This window comes from Oncorhynchus tshawytscha, linkage group LG06 (assembly GCF_018296145.1).
Source record: "Oncorhynchus tshawytscha isolate Ot180627B linkage group LG06, Otsh_v2.0, whole genome shotgun sequence".
Lineage (NCBI taxonomy): Eukaryota > Metazoa > Chordata > Actinopteri > Salmoniformes > Salmonidae > Oncorhynchus > Oncorhynchus tshawytscha.
In genome coordinates this window covers 36646310-36666417 of record NC_056434.1, presented here as the reverse complement: position 1 = coordinate 36666417, position 20108 = coordinate 36646310, and the positions used below count along the sequence as shown (strand labels likewise).

General features: G+C 45.5%; 1 protein-coding gene across 1 annotated transcript in view; it reads right to left on the bottom strand.

Annotated features, from left to right (window-relative positions):
• Nucleotides 1-6542: 6542 nt before the first annotated feature.
• LOC112252510 (inactive serine protease PAMR1) overlaps nt 6543-20108 on the bottom strand; it is a 59440-nt gene continuing 45874 nt past the window's right edge. Inside the window, exons 5-14 of the mRNA XM_024423789.1 lie at nt 17743-17960; nt 17033-17140; nt 13960-14130; nt 13000-13191; nt 11750-12745; nt 11427-11603; nt 11144-11210; nt 10243-10475; nt 9561-9937; nt 6543-8735 (exon numbers count right to left, since the gene is read on the bottom strand). Coding sequence (XP_024279557.1) covers nt 8166-8735; nt 9561-9937; nt 10243-10475; nt 11144-11210; nt 11427-11603; nt 11750-12745; nt 13000-13191; nt 13960-14130; nt 17033-17140; nt 17743-17960 — 3109 coding nt within the window. The 3' untranslated portion in view covers nt 6543-8165. The remainder of the gene's footprint in view (nt 8736-9560; nt 9938-10242; nt 10476-11143; nt 11211-11426; nt 11604-11749; nt 12746-12999; nt 13192-13959; nt 14131-17032; nt 17141-17742; nt 17961-20108) is intronic.

Below are 20108 nucleotides of genomic sequence, written 5' to 3'. Positions count from 1 at the left end.
TATTACATAAGGATGCAGTCGATGATATAGAGTACAGTATATACGTATGCATATGAGATGAATAATGTAGGGTAAGTAACATTATATAAGGTAGCATTGTTTATATATTTACATCATTTCCCATCAATTCCCATTATTAAAGTGGCTGGAGTTGAGTCAGTGTCATTGTCAGTTGTTGGCAGCAGTGTGATTGGCTGTTTAACAGTCTGATGGCCTTGAGATAGAAGCTGTTTTTCAGTCTCTCGGTCCCAGCTTTGATGCACCTGTACTGACCTCGCCTTCTGGATGATAGCGGGGTGAACAGGCAGTGGCTCGGGTGGTTGATGTCCTTGATGATCTTTATGGCCTTCCTGTAACATCGGGTGGTGTAGGTGTCCTGGAGGGCAGGTAGTTTGCCCCCGGTGATGCGTTGTGCAGACCTCACTACCCTCTGGAGAGCCTTACGGTTGAGGGCGGAGCAGTTGCCGTACCAGGCGGTGATACAGCATGCCAGGATGCTCTCGATTGTGCATCTGTAGAAGTTTGTGAGTGCTTTTGGTGACAAGCCGAATTTCTTCAGCCTCCTGAGGTTGAAGAGGCGCTGCTGCGCCTTCTTCACGATGCTGTCTGTGTGAGTGGACCAATTCAGTTTGTCTGTGATGTGTATGCCGAGGATCTTAAAACTTGCTACCCTCTCCACTACTGTTCCATCGATGTGGATAGGGGGTGTTCCCTCTGCTGTTTCCTGAAGTCCACAATCATCTCCTTAGTTTTGTTGACGTTGAGTGTGAGGTTATTTTCCTGACACCACACTCCGAGGGCCCTCACCTCCTCCCTGTAGGCCGTCTCGTCGTTGTTGGTAATCAAGCCTACCACTGTTGTGTCGTCCGCAAACTTGATGATTGAGTTGGAGGCGTGCGTGGCCACGCAGTCGTGGGTGAACAGGGAGTACAGGAGAGGGCTCAGAACGCACCCTTGTGGGGCCCCAGTGTTGAGGATCAGCGGGGAAGAGATGTTGTTGCCTACCCTCACCACCTGGGGGCGGCCCGTCAGGAAGTCCAGTACCCAGTTGCACAGGGCGGGGTCGAGACTCAGGGTCTCGAGCTTGATGACGAGCTTGGAGGGTACTATGGTGTTGAATGCCGAGCTGTAGTCGATGAACAGCATTCTCACATAGGTATTCCTCTTGTCCAGATGGGTTAGGGCAGTGTGCAGTTTGGTTGAGATTGCATCGTCTGTGGACCTATTTGGGCGGTAAGCAAATTGGAGTGGGTCTAGGGTGTCAGGTAGGGTGGAGGTGATATGGTCCTTGACTAGTCTCTCAAAGCACTTCATGATGACGGATGTGAGTGCTACGGGGCGGTAGTCGTTTAGCTCAGTTACCTTAGCTTTCTTGGGAACAGGAACAATGGTGGCCCTCTTGAAGCATGTGGGAACAGCAGACTGGTATAGGGATTGATTGAATATGTCCGTAAACACACCGGCCAGCTGGTCTGCGCATGCTCTGAGGGCGCAGCTGGGGATGCCGTCTGGGCCTGCAGCCTTGCGAGGGTTAACACGTTTAAATGTCTTACTCACCTCGGCTGCAGTGAAGGAGAGACCGCATGTTTTCGTTGCAGGCCGTGTCAGTGGCACTGTATTGTCCTCAAAGCGGGCAAAAAAGTTATTTAGTCTGCCTGGGAGCAAGACATCCTGGTCCGTGACTGGGCTGGATTTCTTCCTGTAGTCCGTGATTGACTGTAGACCCTGCCACATGCCTCTTGTGTCTGAGCCGTTGAATTGAGATTCTACTTTGTCTCCGTACTGACGTTTAGCTTGTTTTTAGCCTTGCGGAGGGAATAGCTGCACTGTATGTATTCAGTCATGTTACCAGACACCTTGCCCTGATTAAAAGCAGTGGTTCGCGCTTTCAGTTTCACACGAATGCTGCCATCAATCCACGGTTTCTGGTTAGGGAATGTTTTAATCGTTGCTATGGGAACGACATCTTCAACGCACGTTCTAATGAACTCGCACACCGAATCAGCGTATTCGTCAATATTGTTATCTGACGCAATCCGAAACATGTCCCAGTCCACGTGATGGAAGCAGTCTTGGAGTGTGGAGACAGCTTGGTCGGACCAGCGTTGGACAGACCTCAGCGTGGGAGCCTCTTGTTTTAGTTTCTGTCTGTAGGCAGGGATCAACAAAATGGAGTCGTGGTCAGCTTTTCTGAAAGGGGGGCGGGGCAGGGCCTTATATGCGTTGCGGAAGTTAGAGTAACAATGATCCAAGGTCTTTCCACCCCTGGTTGCGCAATCGATATGCTGATAAAATTTAGGGAGTCTTGTTTTCAGTTTGCAGAGAGTTAAATAAAGTTCGTTCAGAGCCATCGATGTGTCTGCTTGGGGGGGGACATATACGGCTGTGATTATAATCGAAGAGAATTCTCTTGGTAGATAATGCGGTCTACATTTGATTGTGAGGAATTCTAAATCAGGTGAACAGAAGGATTTGAGTTCCTGTATGTTTCTTTCATCACACCATGTCACGTTAGTCATAAGGCATACGCCCCCGCCCCTCTTCTTACCAGAAAGATGTTTGTTTCTGTCGGCGCGATGCGTGGAGAAACCCGCTGGCTGCACCGCCTCGGATAGCGTCTCTCCAGTGAGCCATGTTTCCGTGAAGCAAAGAACGTTACAGTCTCTGATGTCCCTCTGGAATGCTACCCTTGCTCGGATTTCATCAACCTTGTTGTCAAGAGACTGGACATTGGCAAGAAGAATGCTAGGGAGAGGTGCACGGTGTGCCCGTCTCCGGAGTCTGACCAGAAGACCGCCTCGTTTCCCTCTTTTTCGGAGTCGTTGTTTTGGGTCGCTGCATGGAATCCACTCCGTTGTCCTGTTTGTAAGGCAGAACACAGGATCCACTTCGCGAAAAACATATTCTTGGTCGTACTGATGGTGAGTTGACGCTGATCTTATATTCAGTAGTTCTTCTCGACTGTATGTAATGAAACCTAAGATGACCTGGGGTACTAATGTAAGAAATAACACGTAAAAAAACAAAAAACTGCATAGTTTCCTAGGAACGCGAAGCGAGGCGGCCATCTCTGTCGGCGCCGGAAGTCAAATAGCTTGCTGTTTGGGGTTTTAGGCTGGGTTTCTGTACAGAACTTTGAGATATCAGCTGATGTACGAAGGGCTATATAAATACATTAAATTTTAATTTTTTATTCTGACATTTCACATTCTTAAAATAAAGTGGTGATCCTAACTGACCTAAGACAGGGAATTTTTGCTAGGATTAAATGTCAGGAATTGTGAAAAACTGAGTTTGAATGTATTTGGCTAAGGTGTATGTAAACTTCTGACTTGAACTGTAGATATTAAACATGACAATTCTACCTGCATCATGCTGGGAAATATGATAGTGATGGGTGTGGTTTTGGTTCAACTCTGGTCATTTACGCAAACATTGGGTTTCTTTTAACGCCACTGAATGTTAATTGTTCACTGAAAAATCAACGATTTGCTGTGTACTTTGAAATGGACACATCTGCAGGAATCTTCCATACATTTATTAAAGAACCTTTTAGAATTTTGAAGAACCTTAAGAGCTGAGGAAGAACCATTTAAGGACCTTTTTTTTCTCAGTGTAGCATAAGAGGCTGGTGAGAGGAGCTACAGTATAAGAAGACAGGCTCATTGTAATGGCTGGAATGGAATCAATGGAAGGGTACTAAACACATGAATACAATGTGTTTGACTCCATTCTATTGATACCATTCCAGCCATTACAATGAGCCCATAGTCATATAGTTCACATGCTCTGCTGTGTAGAGCCATCAGCGCTGAGCTCTAAAGAACATGCAGTGCTTGCGGGATCCATACTACAGCTGGGTTTGACTGGGAAACTGGACTGTGAACGGACATTTAGTGTATGTCAGGTGTCAAGCGCCTTGCCCCTCCGCCTCTTAAGTGCAAACACACTATAGAGCCTTCATCGCATCCCTTTTGTTGGTATTGTCAAGTGCTTTCCACTGGTCTTAGGGTCATTCTCTAGTTCCCAGCAGATGAGTCAGGTTATGTTGAAGTGTTGGCCCACTCTACTGATGATGGCCAGTAAGCTAACTGGGGCCTGAGAACGAGTCTGCTTCCAGCCTGGGTAGAATAGATCTCTCCTCAGGGGAATTTGAGGCCTAAATGAGGCCCTTGTCCATTTCCAGTAAACAGACGGAGAAAAGAGACAAAAAAGCTTTCATAAATCTTGTTCCTGTGTACAAGAGAAAGTAAATTGTCTCTAGGTTGCCGTCCATCCGAAGGTTTTATTGAACTTCGAACTCCCTCCAAGTATTCGTTGTACAGGCTGTTCCTGCCAGGGCAGTGAGGGTCCAAGGGAAGGTTATGGCCAGAATGTCATTGTTGCCAACATCAGGTTTTCTACAATATGATGCAGAGGAGGCAGGTGGGAAGAGCTATAGGAGGACAGGGTCATTGTAATGGCTGGAATGGAATGGAGTCAAACATGTGGTTTTGATATGTTTGATGTGTTTGAGAACTTTCCATTTATTCTATTCCAGCCATTACAATGAGCCCTTCCTCCTATAGCTCCTCCCATCAGCCTTCTCTGATGTACCGTCTCTCAGCATGCATATGCAATATTGTAGGTGTTGTCGAAGCTCCTCCAAAGAGGCTTCCTATCATTTTCCTGTGCAATCAACGATCTCACTGACATTTCCATTTCACATTGTCATGAGGCCACAATTGTTTTTTAACTCAAACAGTATACGCTACCGGTCAAATGTTTTAGAACACCTACTCATTCAAGGGTTTTTCTTTATTTTTACTACTTTCTACATTGTAGAATAATAGTGAAGACATCAAAACTAGGAAATAACATAAATGGAATCATTTAGTAACCAAATAAGTGTTTAACAAATAAAAATGTATTTTATATTTGAGATTCTTGAAATAGCCACCCATTGCCTTGACAACAGCTTTGCAAACTCTTGGCATTCTCTCAACCAGCTTCACCTGGAATGCTTTTCCAACAGTCTTGAAGGAGTTCCCACATATGCTGAGCACTTGCTGGATACCTTTTCCTTCACTCTGTGGTCAGTCTCATCCCATACCATCTCAATTTGGTTGAGGTCGGGGGATTATGGAGGTCAGGTCATCTCATGCAGCACTACATCACTCTCCTTCTTAGTAAAATAGCCCTTACACAGCCTGGACGTGTGTTGGGTCATTGTCCTGTAGAAAAACAAAAACAAGTCCCACTAAGCGCAAACCAGATGGGATTGCTTATCTTTGCAGAATGCTGTGGAAGCTATGCTGGTTAAGTGTCAGCAGCAAAGCACCCCCACACCCTAGCACCTCCTCCTCCATGCTTTACGGTGGAGAAAACACATGCAGAGATCATCTGTTCACCCCCACCTCATCTCACAAAGACACGGCGGTTGGAACCAAAAATCTCAAATCTGGACTCCAGACCTTAGGACAAATTTCCACCGGTCTAATGTCCATTGCTCATATTTCTTGGCCCAAGCAAGTCTCTTCTTCTTATTAGTGTCCTTTAGTAGTGATTTCTTTGCAGCAATTTGAACATGAAGGCCCGATTCACACAGTCTCCTCTGAACAGTTGATGTTGAGATGTGTCTGTTACTTGAACTCTGTGAAGCATTTATTTGGCCAGGTAATTTCTGAGCCTGGTAATTCTAATGAACTTATCCTCTGCAGCAGAGGTAACTCTGGGTCTTCCTTTTCTGTTGCGGTCCTCATGAGAGCCAGTTTCATCATAGTGCTTGATGGTTTTTGCGACGGCACTTGAAGAAACTTTCCAAGTTCTTGAAATGTTCCTTAATGACTGACCTTCATGTCTTAACGTAACGATGGACTGTCGTTTCTCTTTGCTTATTTGAGCTGCTCTTGGACTGCTCACACACACACACCTTGTCACAACACAACTGATTGGCTCAAAGAAGGAAATAAATTCCAGAAATTAACGTTTAAGAAGGCACACCTGTTAATTGAAATGCATTCCAGGTGACTACGTCATGAATCTGGATGAGAGAATGCCAAGAGTTTGCAAAGCTGTCAAGGCAAAGAGTGGCTATTTTAAGAATCTCAAATATAAAATATATTTGGATTTGTTTAACACTTTGTTGGTTACTACATGATTCCATATGTGCTATGTCATAGTTTTGAGGTTTTCACTATTATTCTACATTGTAGAAAATAGTAAAAATAAAGAAAAACTCTTGAATGAGTAGGTGTTCTAAAACTATGCAGCGATGGATTACTTTTCCTAAGCTTTGAAGGGCTATGATACTGATGGCATCCCAGCCTAAGTATCACCAGTAACACTAGCTTATTATCATTCCCAGAATCCTCATGACTCATAACTCATGACTCATGCCTATCAACCAACCACAGACACAACAGCTCTCCCAACATGATAGAAGTACATCTTCAGACTGTGTGTGTGTGTGTGTGTGTGTGTGTGTGTGTGTGTGTGTGTGTGTGCGTGTGTGCGCGTGTGCAAGAGAGTGAGACAGAGAGTGTGTGAGAGAAAGGGCAGGGTCGGGTAAGGTATATGTAATACAGAGAACAATGGACACACACATTATTTCCCCTTGGTGTGTGCTTTGATCTATGTGTGTATCTTTCCAGACAGGCTTGATCCCTCCACCCACCTAGGAGGCTGTGGACTCGGTCTGATGTGGCTATGGCTGGTCCTCCTATAGACGACTAGACTGAGGAGTCACTCACTCAACATCTCATGGTTCATCAGTTATTACAGTGCGACAGCTCCTTTGTTTTCAGGAGGAGGAAAGCTCTCCACATGTGAATACCAAATGGCACTCAATTCCTAGAGTGTACTAATTTTGACCAGTGCACAAGGGGCTCTGCTCAAAAGTAGTGCACTATGTAGGGAATAGGGTGACATTTTGGAACATATATTTTCTGGTTTCTATAGTGATATGTGCAGTTAGTCGTGATTGGGTAAATGTCCGTTTTAATGATCCAGGAGATTTCTATATCTATGTGTTTATTGTGTCCCATTATATGAAAATATATATTACAGAATCAATCATGAACGTAGTCATGATATATGATCATACGACATGTGTGCTGGACTTGTGAGCTTATTCTGTAGTTGTTTTTGTACATCTATTGTAAGTACACGGGTAATAGAGGAAGTGAAGTGAGCATAACTTTGGTGTGTGTGGATCCTCAGTCACTCTGGCCGTGAGCATCCCTCCATAGAAATGGATGTTTTGATGCATCCACCCTGTGGATTAATGTTTCTCCGTCAATTACTTCCCTCATTTTCTCTTTAGATACTAGCAGAGGGGTCAACACTTAAGTGATTAACTTCATTATACATACTTTATTAGCTGGGTAGGCATGTAAGAGGGAGCTGTTCTAAAAAATATCAGGTTGCTGCTGTTCGATTGAAGCCTTTCATTGTGTATATTTGACCTGGATTAATTCATAGGCTTTCGCTGGAGAATTGGCCCTGGCTGAACGGCTGGCTGATTTGCATAGCAAGCGCCAGGTTCTCTTTCATCTCTATTTATTACAATCATATGGGTCTCCTTGAATTAATACTGGATTAAAGCTCACAGAACCACTCTCCGTGATCAACTCCAATCAGACCACTGTGTCTTCACACACACCCACATATCGTTAATTAAAAACATGGCTTTGCTGTCCTTCTATACAATATGTACATCACTTGAGCCATGTGCAGAGCCATAATAATAATAATAATACATTACATTATATATATATACATATCAAAGAATACAATGAAAACCAGGCCTCTGCCAGAGGCCAGAGGGAACTGGTTTTCAAGTCGTTTTCAAGTCTGTAGCACCAGGTTGAAGGTAAAGCCTGAACACTGAAGTACTGTGTTGAGTGGAGGGTCTACCTGATCAGGCTGTGTTAGGGCACCCTAACATCAATGCACCGCCCTGTGCAGTCCAGTGTTGCTCTGCTCTTTACTGATCACACTCCCTGCCAATGTTTGACAAGAAGAGGGACGGTGGGAGAAGAAAGGAGGGAAAGGCAGAATGGAGAAGACATTGGCAAATACAAGGAACGGGGAATAATGATGAAGAGAGAGATTGGCAAAAAAGCAGGTGTAGTTGGTTGGAGGGAGGAAAAGAGAGATACAGGGTGGGTCACATCCTGGTGATCTCACTTCATATGGCTCTCTATCCAGTCTTTGAAGTTAGCCACATGTGTGTACACAGTAAACAGGTCTGGGTCACACTCTCCCTGGTCATACCCGAAACTCACCAACCCCAGCAGCCGCCACTCCCCTTTGGACATGTCCCACCCCCCTGGAGAGGCAAGAGAGGGGTCCTGGGTGGAGCCTGTCTGAGCGGGAAGGATCAGGATACCCCCTGTGTCCGCAGGACAGATGTTAGATGGGCCATAGTCGGGTCGCTGGCGGCCGCAGAGCATGTTGTCTGTAACGCTCACAGGCACACCATTACGGGCATACTGCTGCTCGCAGGGCACCACGTCAGCCAGGTGCTGCACACCCACCCTGGCCCTCTCCTCTTCCCCAATCCGGGGGTCCGGCAGGGGGGCCCAGCCCATCACCAGCCCCTTTCTGGAGGTCGCCTCTTCCCCCTGGGTGTCAGGCAGACAGAGGGGCAGGACCTTCTCCCCGATACGAGCCTTGTCCAGCAGCTTGATCACAGCCAAGTCTGAGTCCAAGACCAGGGGGTCGTAGTTGTGGTGGACAGAGATAGAGGCCACCTGGAGGAGAAGAGGCGGGATGTTTAGAGAGACATAAAATACATGATCACAAGGTAGACAGATAACATAAACTGGTTAGAGTAAGAAACAAGAAAGGAGGTATGGTCAGTGAGACAAGGGATGGTCAGAATGAAGAGGGAATGATCAGAGAGAGAGTAGGGATGTTTCGAGAAAGAATAGGGAGAGAAAGGAGGTGTTACAAAAAGAAAAGCTGTAGAAAGAAGAGAGAGACTGTGCCAAACGTAACAGCAGGGTGACAGCTTGGCTCTCTGAGGGATGATGTTAGCTGGGCTTGTTACCTGGCAACTCACACTCCTCACTCATATGCTCATACATTAATTGACTGTCCTTTATAAAGTGCAGTATGTACCATAAATCGACAAGTCATGTATCACAACCACATTGGTGTTTCCTTACAGTCAAAGTGGAACCTATTCAATGACTGAACATAAACAGACATGGGGCTGTATGGCTAGATGTGGTACACATGATGTCATGTTTGTAAAATGATGCATTATAATTGGACACAGGTTTAAAACCCCTGCCACCCAGCCATTGGTATTATATAGATCCCATAATGCTGGTAAATGTAGAACCTCATGTGTGATGAACTGTACACCATAGTTGTATTTCAGTGTGATTAGTGCAGTGTGTGACTAACTGAGTACAGGTGGTCTCCCTAGCCTATATAGTTTAAACCCCTTTCATTCCTTACTTGCCACCCTCACCCACCAACCCAGTTAGCCCTCTCCAAACCCTCTCTCACTCCCTACTCCCCACCCCCCACCCCCCAACCGCCTCAGCCCTATCCAACCCCTCTCTTACCCTAAGATGCTGCAGGCCCTTGGTCTCCCGGAGGTCACTGCGGTAGTGTTTTCCCATCACCACCTTGACCTTGGCTGCATCAAGAGGGTACATCTTCCCCAGCTCAGTCACACAGTGGGCTGCCACCACCACACTCCGCTGGTTCACCAGGGCCCCGCTACACACCAGCTGCCAGCCTGAGGCATCGTCCTGCCCCTGGGACCCAGCCCCTGCTCCTGGTACAGCTCCAGGCCCCATATTTAGTGTCTTGTCCAGGCTGGCCTTCTTGTCTAGTTTGGTACCTGCTATGTTGGTGGAGCGTCGGTAGATGGCGGCTAGCCAGGGCCAGTGGGACTCGGCTGGGCTCTGAGGGTCAAAGGTGGGGTGCTTCCCACATACTGGGAAAAGAGAAGGATGGGGAGACAAGGGTGGAGAACAGGGAAGTGTGGCCAGGGAGGAGAAGATAAAAGAAAGGGAAGGAAGATAATAAACATCATACTTTCCAGAGTGATACAACAACACTTGATATTGTAATTTATGAAAAAATAATTCCATATCATACCCAACCTGGAATATTACTTTTTCAGCCCAATTTCCTTGATTGTTTAGTGTCTGGGTTTGGTTTGAAAGTGTCATTCTTGCATGCCTAAGTGGCAAGAACAACCTTTCTTCATATGAAGTAATGTGGCTCTGCTGTCCTCACCTGGCGAGCAGGAGACATGACGCCCGCTCCACTTGCCAGTCTTGAGGCAGGTGCGGCGTGCACTGCCTGAGTGGTGATAGAAGGGAGAGGCACACTCGTACGTTACGTGAGTGTAGAGGTGGTGGAAGCCCTGGGGCAGCTGGGATAGCACTGGAGGACCTTTGGTGGGACCGGCGGACTGGAAGAGCCTCCTGAACCCAGAGGAGGAGTAGAGCTTATGCACAGGGGTCTTCCTGAGAGGGAGAGAGGAGAGGGGTCAGTGGAGATGCCTTTACAGAAACAACTAGTGTATAATTAAGCAATAAGGCCCAAGGAGGTGCAACACAGAGTGCCTGGATATAGCCCTTAGCCGTGGTATATTGGCCTACCTGGTTAAATAAAGGTGAAATAAAAAAATATATACCACAAACCCCCGAGGTTCCTTATTGCTTGTGCCTTGAACGAGTTACAAACATAATTAGAACAGTACAAATAAATGTTTGGCATTCCCGTGGTATGATATCCCACGGCATTCAGCCTATCAGCATTCAGGGCTCGACCTACCCAGTTTATAAGGTTCTTTAAGAGGCTAGCAGTGTGTATAAGTAGAGTCCTTTAGGTTTTTAAATGGCAAACTTAGATGTGGGCTTCACATGGTAAAGTGCCTCTGTCATTAAAAGATAGATGTCTTCTGCTATGTTGTGTGCATTAATGAGGATCATACATAATATTCTCTTATGGTGTGTGTATGATGTTGATATATGATTATGCACATGTTTGTGGTTTTTAGATATGATGATCTCTAAGGTAAAGCAGATATCTGTATTGTTGGAGAATGCTTTTGTCTGTCGTATTTATGTAGACTATATCTTCTGCATATTTTTGTCTGCTATGTAACATATGTTAATGTAAATTGACATACCTGAATGGAGCCTGTGGAGGCAGAACTCTCTGTCTGACCAGCTCGGAGACCTTGGGTTCTCTGCAGGCTGCAGAAAAACACACACAGGGTTCCCATTAATACCTACTGTCAGCCAGGGAGTTGCTCTCATTCTCAATGTTGGGTTGATAAGAGGCTGCTAAAAGTAGCGCCTAACTTTCAGGTGCAACAGCGTATTCCTAGATGATAATCACAAAGTAGAGGCACACGCATGCACACACGCTTGCCCGCAATCACACACAAACACACACATTCCAGTGCATACCTCTCACACAAAGAGGTTGAACGCCCCCCCAGGAGCTGCCAGGCTGGCAGGAGCGTCGGGCGTCACCACTAAGAGCGTATGAGTGGTTACAGAAGAACTCCACCGTCTCTGGCACCATCCCTGGCACCACCTGCTGGTACCCATGGTAGAGCTGCGGGAGAGGAGGACAGCTCTTCTCTGGAAGGAGGGAGTAAGGGAAGATAGAGGGGAAAAATGGAAAGGAAGTGAGAGAGTGTGAAATAAAACCTAAGATGTTGAGAGTCATTATAATATCTGTTTTAATGATGCAGTGTATTTTACAACACGCACTTAAGATGTCTTACCGTTGATGATTTGGTTCTCTCTCTTCTCATCCTCAGACTCTTTAGTTGGCTTTTCTGAATCTTTTCCTGCATTTTCCTCTTCAGGTTTGCTTGTACTTGCCGCTGTGTCTTTGGCTCCTTTTGAATCTTTAGTTGATCCCATGTCTTTAGTCGATCCTATGTCTTTGCGTGGTTTTCCCACAGGCATTTTGGTTTCCTGACCTCCTGATGAATATGGGGTGAACTGTGTGTTGTTACTTCTAGTTGGAATACTACTCTTCACAACATCTTTAGACACTGTTGTATTCAGACCCTGCTCTATGTCATTGGTGCCAAACACGTCCGTAACAGTGTAATCTATGGCAAATGTGTCTCCCCGTGGTTTTATCTCAGTGTAATCTATGGCAAATGTGTCTCCCCGTGGTTTTAAGTCGTTAGGATCAACTATGTTTGGACCACTGCTTGTATCTCCCGGTTGCTCTTTCTTCTCCTCTTTCTTCTCCTGTCCTTTATCTTCCACCACCACCACTATCTCAGGAATCTCTGTAGTCTTGCCTATCTCCTGCAGCACGTCTGTGTCTCCCCCCGTATCTGGACTGCCATCTGTGTCCTCTGTGGTTTTCCCCAAGTCATTTTCTCTGTCTCCCTCCACTGTGTTTAACATGTCATCCGTTTCTTTACTGTCCACTTTATCCTTGCTACCTCCAGTAGGTTTCTCTAGCCCTGTTTCTTTTTCTTTGTCACTCGTTTTATCCTTGCTTCCTTCTGGGATATTCACCTGAGTAATGTCTATGTTTTTCTCTTTACCATCTCTAATGTCCACTGTCGTGTTCCTCAGGCCTGTGTCTGGCTCTTTACCAGCCACGTCCTCCTTGATACCCGTAGTATTATCTATCTCTTTGTCTTTGGGTTTTTCAATGTCTTTATGTGTGTCTGTGTCAGTGTCTTTGTCTTTCTCTGCATCCGTGTCTTTGTTCTTTTCTGTATCTTTGCCTGATTCAGCAAGTGTGTTATTCACTGTAAGAACAAGAATACAAAGTGAATTACTGGGTTTAAATGGCTGTAAATAAGTGTTGTTATACAGTTGATTGACGATTCTGAATGGTTGTACACATTTTACTCGTGAAATATTGTCAATTTCACGCAGGCTTGGTCACCTAGTACATAGTCATTAATTTACAAGAATAATAGGTCAACTGTTGATGTCTGTCAAAACCTGTTCCCACTGTCTCCAAACTCTGAATCCTGCCATGCCATGCTCTGACCCTAACCTTTGCCACAGGTGGGAGGTGTTCCGCTCCAGGTGTTGTTGGGAAGACAGGTTCTCTGGTGGGTTCCGCTCAGCTTGTAGGGCTGGTAGCACAGATACTGCAGGGCAAGGATGACGTCATTGGGACCGTACACCTTGAAGTGGTCTCCATGGATGGGCTTGGCTGGGATGGCACAGAACTTCACCATGGGCACTGCAGAGGAACAGAGAGGTCATGTAGGCTCAGTGAGATGGGATTGAGGTGGTCAGACACTATTGCTTTAGTGTTAATATGTCTCAAATGTTATTGTATAAAACAAACCTACAGCATTAATGTCACTAAGGTCAATCAGGTTTGATTTTTCACAAAGCACCCCAATATACACTGACTGTACCAAACATTAGGAACACCTTCCTATATTGACTTGGACCCCTTCTTCCCTCAGAACAGCCTCAGATCAGCGGGCCATCAACTCTACAAGGTATCAAAAGTGTTCCACAGGGATTCTGGCTCATGTTGACTCCAATTCTTCCCATAGTTGTGTCAAGTTAGCTGGATGTCCTTTGGGTGGTGGACCATTCTTGATACACATGGGAAACTGTTGAGTGTGAAAACCCCAACAGCATTGCAATTTCTTGACACACTCAATTCGTTGCGCCTGGCACCTACTACCATACACCATTCAAAGGCACTTAAATATTTTGTCTAGCCCATTCACCCTCTGAATGGCACACACACACAATCAAGTTTCAATTGTCTCAATGCTTAAAAATCCTTCTTTAACCTGTCTCCTCCCCTTCATCTACACTGATTGAAGTGGATTTAACAAGTGACATCAATAAGAGATTATAGATTTCATCTGGATTCACCTGGTCAGTCTATGTCATGGAAACAGCAGGTGTTCCTAATGTTTTTTACACCCAGCATACATTATGCTTTGCCTCACTCTCTCTGTGCCCCTCTCTCTCATGGGCCTCTTACCACACTGGGGGGCAGGGGCGCTCCAGGTGCCATCCCGGAGGCATACGGCTGTGCGGACCCCCCTCAGCTCGAACCCAGGGTCACAGCTGAATATGACTTGTGCCCCTGAGTTATGGAATACCCCCTCTGTGGTGCCATGGACAGGTACCGGGGGCCTCCGACAACCTACAACTAGAGGGATACACACAAACCCATACACACACATACACAATTACACACAACCCTTCTCATGCTTTCTGAGCACATTGTGTTTTGTCTTCTGATCACTATAATGTCACCAATCTTCTGCCATCCATAAACACCACTTCAGTGTGTTCACTGCTGTGTGATACAGTATTAGCATTGTGTTGTCTGGTATAACCACAACTCTTTCTGAATAGACACCTACAGCCTAGGGCTCTCAGAACCCAGTTCATTATTTACAAACCATTTCTTCCTCCTCAGAATTACCTCTTTGACTAGCTAGAAGTTTATAAATACAGCCTCCACATCGTACTGCCTTATTAATAGGTCATTTCAGCAGGCCTGGAAAAGTCTGAACAGCTCACAAGGCGACATACAGAGGAATAAATAGAAAAGTCCTCGTAAAAAGAAGCTTTAGTTTCCACAGCAGTAAAGTGTTTTTATGATGTGGGTTGGTAGCGTAGGGCTTGGGTTGGTAGTGTGGAATGGAATAGTGGGTGTAATTGTTCAGACAATTGTGGCTCCTTTGCGTTATTATTGCTGTCTCTACCTTCTTGCCCTTTGGACTGTTTTCTGTGCCCAATAATGTCTGTACCCTGTTTTGTGCTGCTGTCATGTTGTGTTGCTACCATGCTGTGTTGTCATGTGTTGCTGCCATGCTATGTTGTTGTCTTAGGTCTCTCTTTATGTAGTGTTGTGTTGTCTCTCTCTTGTCGTGATGTGTGTTTTGTCTAATATATTTTTATTTTATTTTTATTTTTAATCCCAGCCCCCGTCCCAGCAGGAGCCCTTTTGTCTTTTTAATAGGCTGTCATTGTAAATAGGAATTTGCTATTAACTGACTTGCCTAGTTAAATAAAGGTTAAAAAAAAATAAAGACACAGAACTTGATTGACACAAATAGAACACGTCAATTTGTAATTCACTATCGGTTCCCCCTCTCTCTGGCCAGGAACAAAGCAAAATACCAAGCACAAACATATCTGCACAAACACATGTACACCCCCCCCCCATACACACACGTGAACATGGGGTGTGTATATGTAGGGCTGTTATTATGTGCATCATATCACTTTGTAATGGTGGATATACAAGCATTTCGCTACACCCGCAATAACATCTACTAAATATGTGCATGAGACCAATAAAATTTGATTTGTTTGATTTTGATTTGATATCCCCTCTTGGGACCATACTGTGTCATAGGATCAGCCTCTCTCCCCCTCTCTGGCCGTGGTCGGACAGCGTTGTGATCCAAAACCATCAGAAGAACCCTCCCCATTATCACTATCTCCCTGCCTGCCAACATTTCCATCCTCTAGTCGAGCTGCACGTGGGACGGGACAGGGAGCTTTCACTTGGCTTTCCGCATGTGGAGAAGGACAAGGTGCACCACCCTGTTAAGTCATTTTCTTTCTTAGAAAAACAGATAAAAGGGTGTGTGTGTGTGGGGGGTTCAAATGAGAGTCTATCATATCCTCTGTGTTTGCCCACACCCCTGTCCTCCCATCACAGTGTCTGTCTACCCCAGTATAGTCAATCTTCTACTGGGCTGTCTCTACTGGGATGAGTCATAGCCATTATTAAGGAATGCTAACAGAGGATGTTATGATTAATGAAGCCCCATTAATCACCCACTAACTCCTGTCAACGCCTCAGAAACTATGTTTCAATAACTATCTAAAATATAGACTGTTGCATCATCGGAAATATACCGAGTCAAGAAAGAGTCTTGAAAGCATGTTATCCTGAAGAAGGTTGTTTGGAATATTGTTTAATAATAGGTAACTTATTGCAGACCCGAAGTGCAGCTGCTGCCAAATCCACCATTTCAGTTTTTTTGTCTAACTAACTGCCTCTGGGATAAACTGGGAGTAATGTACACGTGTTTCCACAACATATACCACATTAGTGTTATCCTAAATCTACCTCACAAACGAGCAGGCCAGCTCTCCTCATGGGAATACCAGCTGAACAACGTGGACGGAATTCCATCCCTCCAATTCTCCCATGCGTTTTATGAGCGCCTCTCATCCAACGGAAAAGCTGGCTTAGATTATAGAGGCAGGTTTGTTTCACCATTAGTTTTATAGACTCAACTGTAGCCCTGAAAATAAAACCACCTGAAAAAATGAATAGGGTTCTTGGCCAACCTGTTCTCTCTGGGTCCGGGGGGAGGAAAGGGTAGAGGTGTGGTGGTGGGTATGGAAACCCAGGCCTGTGTCCAGACACCCATAAAGAAGCAGGGTTGTGGTGGAGATGTGAACAGAAGGAGCTCCAGAAATAGAGGGCCCTGTTGGACCTCTATTAGGATGAGGTAGGGGGCTGTCTGGCATTGTGTGGGTGGCAGCCAGGTGACTGCCCCAGATACAGATGGCCATAGGGAAGCCTAGCTAAGTTTAGCCTTGCTTACTCATTCTCTGTCTGCCAATATCTATCATTATCTGTCTCTCTTCCTCACTGTCTCTCCCTCTCTCTCGTCATTCTCTCTCAGTCCCTCTTTCTCTCCAAGACGTTTATATAAACTCAGATCGTGAGCTGTAATTTCATGAAGTTCTAATTCCGTCAAGTGGTTATAGCGGTTTATGGTCCATCTGTCGACACGTGACAGTTTTTACAAGCAGCTGATTGGCCTGGGCCAGATGACCAGTAGGGAAGGCAGCTGGTCTGGAAGCTCTCCACACCACAGAGCCCTTGTGATGGTGACTCACTTGCTGTTGTTAGCACTTATGGGACTCTGAGGATATGGTCAGGGGAGAAGTCCAACATAGATACTCTGCATGCTTGTTGTCTGTGGTCTTTGTTTTAACTGTACTACATCTGACGTACATCAGTAACATATGTCACATCACCTTTGTGACTAGGCTAACCCAACGTTTAGTGTACTCACCATTCTCACACCTCTGTCCAGTGTAGCCAGCCAGACAGCCACAGTGGTAGGAGTGGGACGTGTCCAGGATACAGGTTCCATCATGGAGACAGGGGGAGGAGCTGCATGCTGAAAACACACAGAGCAGGAAGGATGCTTAGACACATAAAATGGACTACATAACAGCAGTAATATATATAGACCAGGAGAGGAACCATTGCTGTGTCCTTAGTATTGCTTTGAACTGGTGCGAAAGTTTGTAGTGGATAGCTTATGTTGGGGATATGGCCAACAATTTAAAGACGGTATTAAAGTGTGAAAATTCATGCCTGCTCTCCAACACCCTTCCCTAAAAATGTACCGTAGCCTACTACAGTATGTATTTTTGGCATGAGTACAGCTGGCTTGCAGTACTGTGTTACAGTGTGTGTTCATAGTGATTGGGTATGAATGAGGAACTGAGTGACAGGTTAAATTGGTAATTAATAAGGGGTTTCTCTGTTAGGCTGCCAAGCAAGTATCCCCAGGCAGGAGTTTGATAAGGGTGTGCCCTGCTTAGTTATCATAACAGTTAACATTCAGGTAGCTTTTTCAACTTTCTAAACTCTTTTCCATTTAAACCACAATTATAATAATATTGAATTAGCATACTTTTGCTACAATATCCACAGTGATCTACTTAAGTCACCATTAGAGTCGTAGATTTCCTCTCAGACATGTACTGTTCCTACCTGAGCTCTCCTGGAAGATGGCAAAGAAGCCGTCAAAGTTCTTATAGCCATCGGACACAAACAGGACATGTAGGGAGTTGCCGGAGCTCTGGATTGGAGCAGGCCTGTCGTTCCCACAGAACCGACCAATCACACGAGAGTTGATGCTGTCACCATCACGCACCTCTACATAGTCGTAGCGACAGGAGTGGTCAAACTCAAGGCTCAGCATCATGAACCTGTGGGTGGAGATGGAGGGAGGTGGTTAGAAGTGTCTAGGGAGACTGCTCTAAATGATTGTACTGCACATGTAGCAGAGGTCAGCTGAGTTTATTTAGTGGTATTGACAGTTTACCTCAATGTGATGTACTAATGGGAGTATGGGGTTTGGGGGCTTGGTTTGCTACACAAATTCACATCAAATCAATTTTTTATTGGTCACATACAAGTGATTAGCGAAACGCTTGTACTTCTATCTCCGAGAGTGCAGTAATATCTAACAAGTAATATCAAACAAATTATTCAACATATACACACAAATCTAAGTAGAAATGAATTAAGACTATATACATATGGGCAAGCAATGTCAGAACGGAGTGACTAAGATACAGTAGAATAGTATAGAATACAGTATATACATATGAGATGAGTAATGCAAGATATGTAAACATAATTAAGTGAATGAGATACCGTAGAATAGTATAGAATACAGTATATACATATGAGATGAGTAATGCCAAATATGTAAACATTAAAGTGACTTGTGCTCCATTGCTTAAAGTGGCCAGTGATTTCTAGTCTATATCTATAGGCAGCAGCCTCTAATGTGCTAGTGATGACTGTTTAACAGTCTGATGGCCTTGAGATAGAAGCTGTTTTTCAGTCTCTCGGTCCCAGCTTTGATGCACCTGTACTGACCTCGCCTTCTGGATAACAGGCTGAATAGGCAGTGGCTCGGGTGGTTGATGTCCTTGATGATCTTTTTGGCCTTCCTGTGACATTGGTTGCTGTAGGTGTCCTGGAGGGAGGGTAGTTTGCCACCGGTAATGTGTTGGGCAGACCGCACCACCATCTGGAGAGCCTTGCAGTTGCCGTACCAGGTGGTGATACAGCCCGACAGGATGCTTTCAATTGTGCATCTATAAAAGTTTGTGAGGGTTTTAGGTGACAAGCCAAATTTCTTTCGCCACCTGAGGTTGAAGAGGCTCTGTTGCGCTTTCTTCATCACACTGTCAGTGTATGTGGTCCATTTCAGTTTGACAGTGATGTGAACTCCAATGAACTTGAAGCTTTCCACCTTCTCCACTGTGTTCCGGTCGATGTAGATAGGGGGTGCACCCTCTGCTGTTTCCTGAAGTCCACGATCATCATCTTTGTTTTGTTGAGTGAGGTTTTTTTCCAGGCACTACAATCCCAAGCTCTCACCGCCTCCGTGTAGGCTGTCTCGTCATCGTTGATAATCATGCCTACTACTGTTGTGTCGTTTACAAACGTGATGATTGAGTTGGAGGAGTGCTTGGCCATGCAGTCATGGGTGAACAGGGAGTACAGGAGGGGGCTGAGCACACACTCTTGTGGGGCCCCAGTGTTGAGGATCAGCAGAGTGGAGAGTGATGTTTCCTACCTTCACCACCTGGGGGCGGACCATCAGGAAGTCCAGGACCCAGTTGCAAAGGGTGGGGTTCAGACCCAGGGCCTCAAGCTTAATGATGAGCTTGGAGGGTACCATGGTGTTGAATGCTGAGCTATAGTCAATAAACAGCATTCTTACATAGGTATTCCTCTTGTCCAGATGGGATAGGGCAGTGTGCAGAGTGATGGCGCTTGCATCATCTGTGGCTCTATTTGGGCAGTAAGCAAATTGAAGTGGGTTTAGGGTGTCAGGTTAGGTAGAGATATGATTCTTGACTAGTCTCTCAAAGCACTTCATGATGACAGAGGTGAGTGCTATAGGGCAAAAGCCATTAAGCTCATTTAACCTTTGCCTTCATGGATACAGGAACAATGGGGGCCATCTTGAAGCATGTGGGGACAGCAGACTGGTATAGGGATAGGGAGAGATTGAATATGCCTGTAAACACACCAGCTAGCTGGTCTGCGCATGCTCTGAGGACGCGGCTAGGAATGCTGTCTGGGCCGGCAGCCTTGCAAAGCGTAACATGTTTAAATGTTTTACTCACGTCAGCCACGGAGAAGGAGAGCCAACAGTCCATGGTAGCGGGCCGTGTCGGTGGCACTGTGTTATCTTCAAAGTGTGCAAGAATGTGTTTAGCCTGTCCGGAAGCAAGTCGGTCTCGGCGACGTAGCTGGTTTTCCTTTTGTAGTCAGTGATTGTCTGTAGCCGTTGAGTCGTTGAATTATGACTCACATTTATCTCTATACTGACG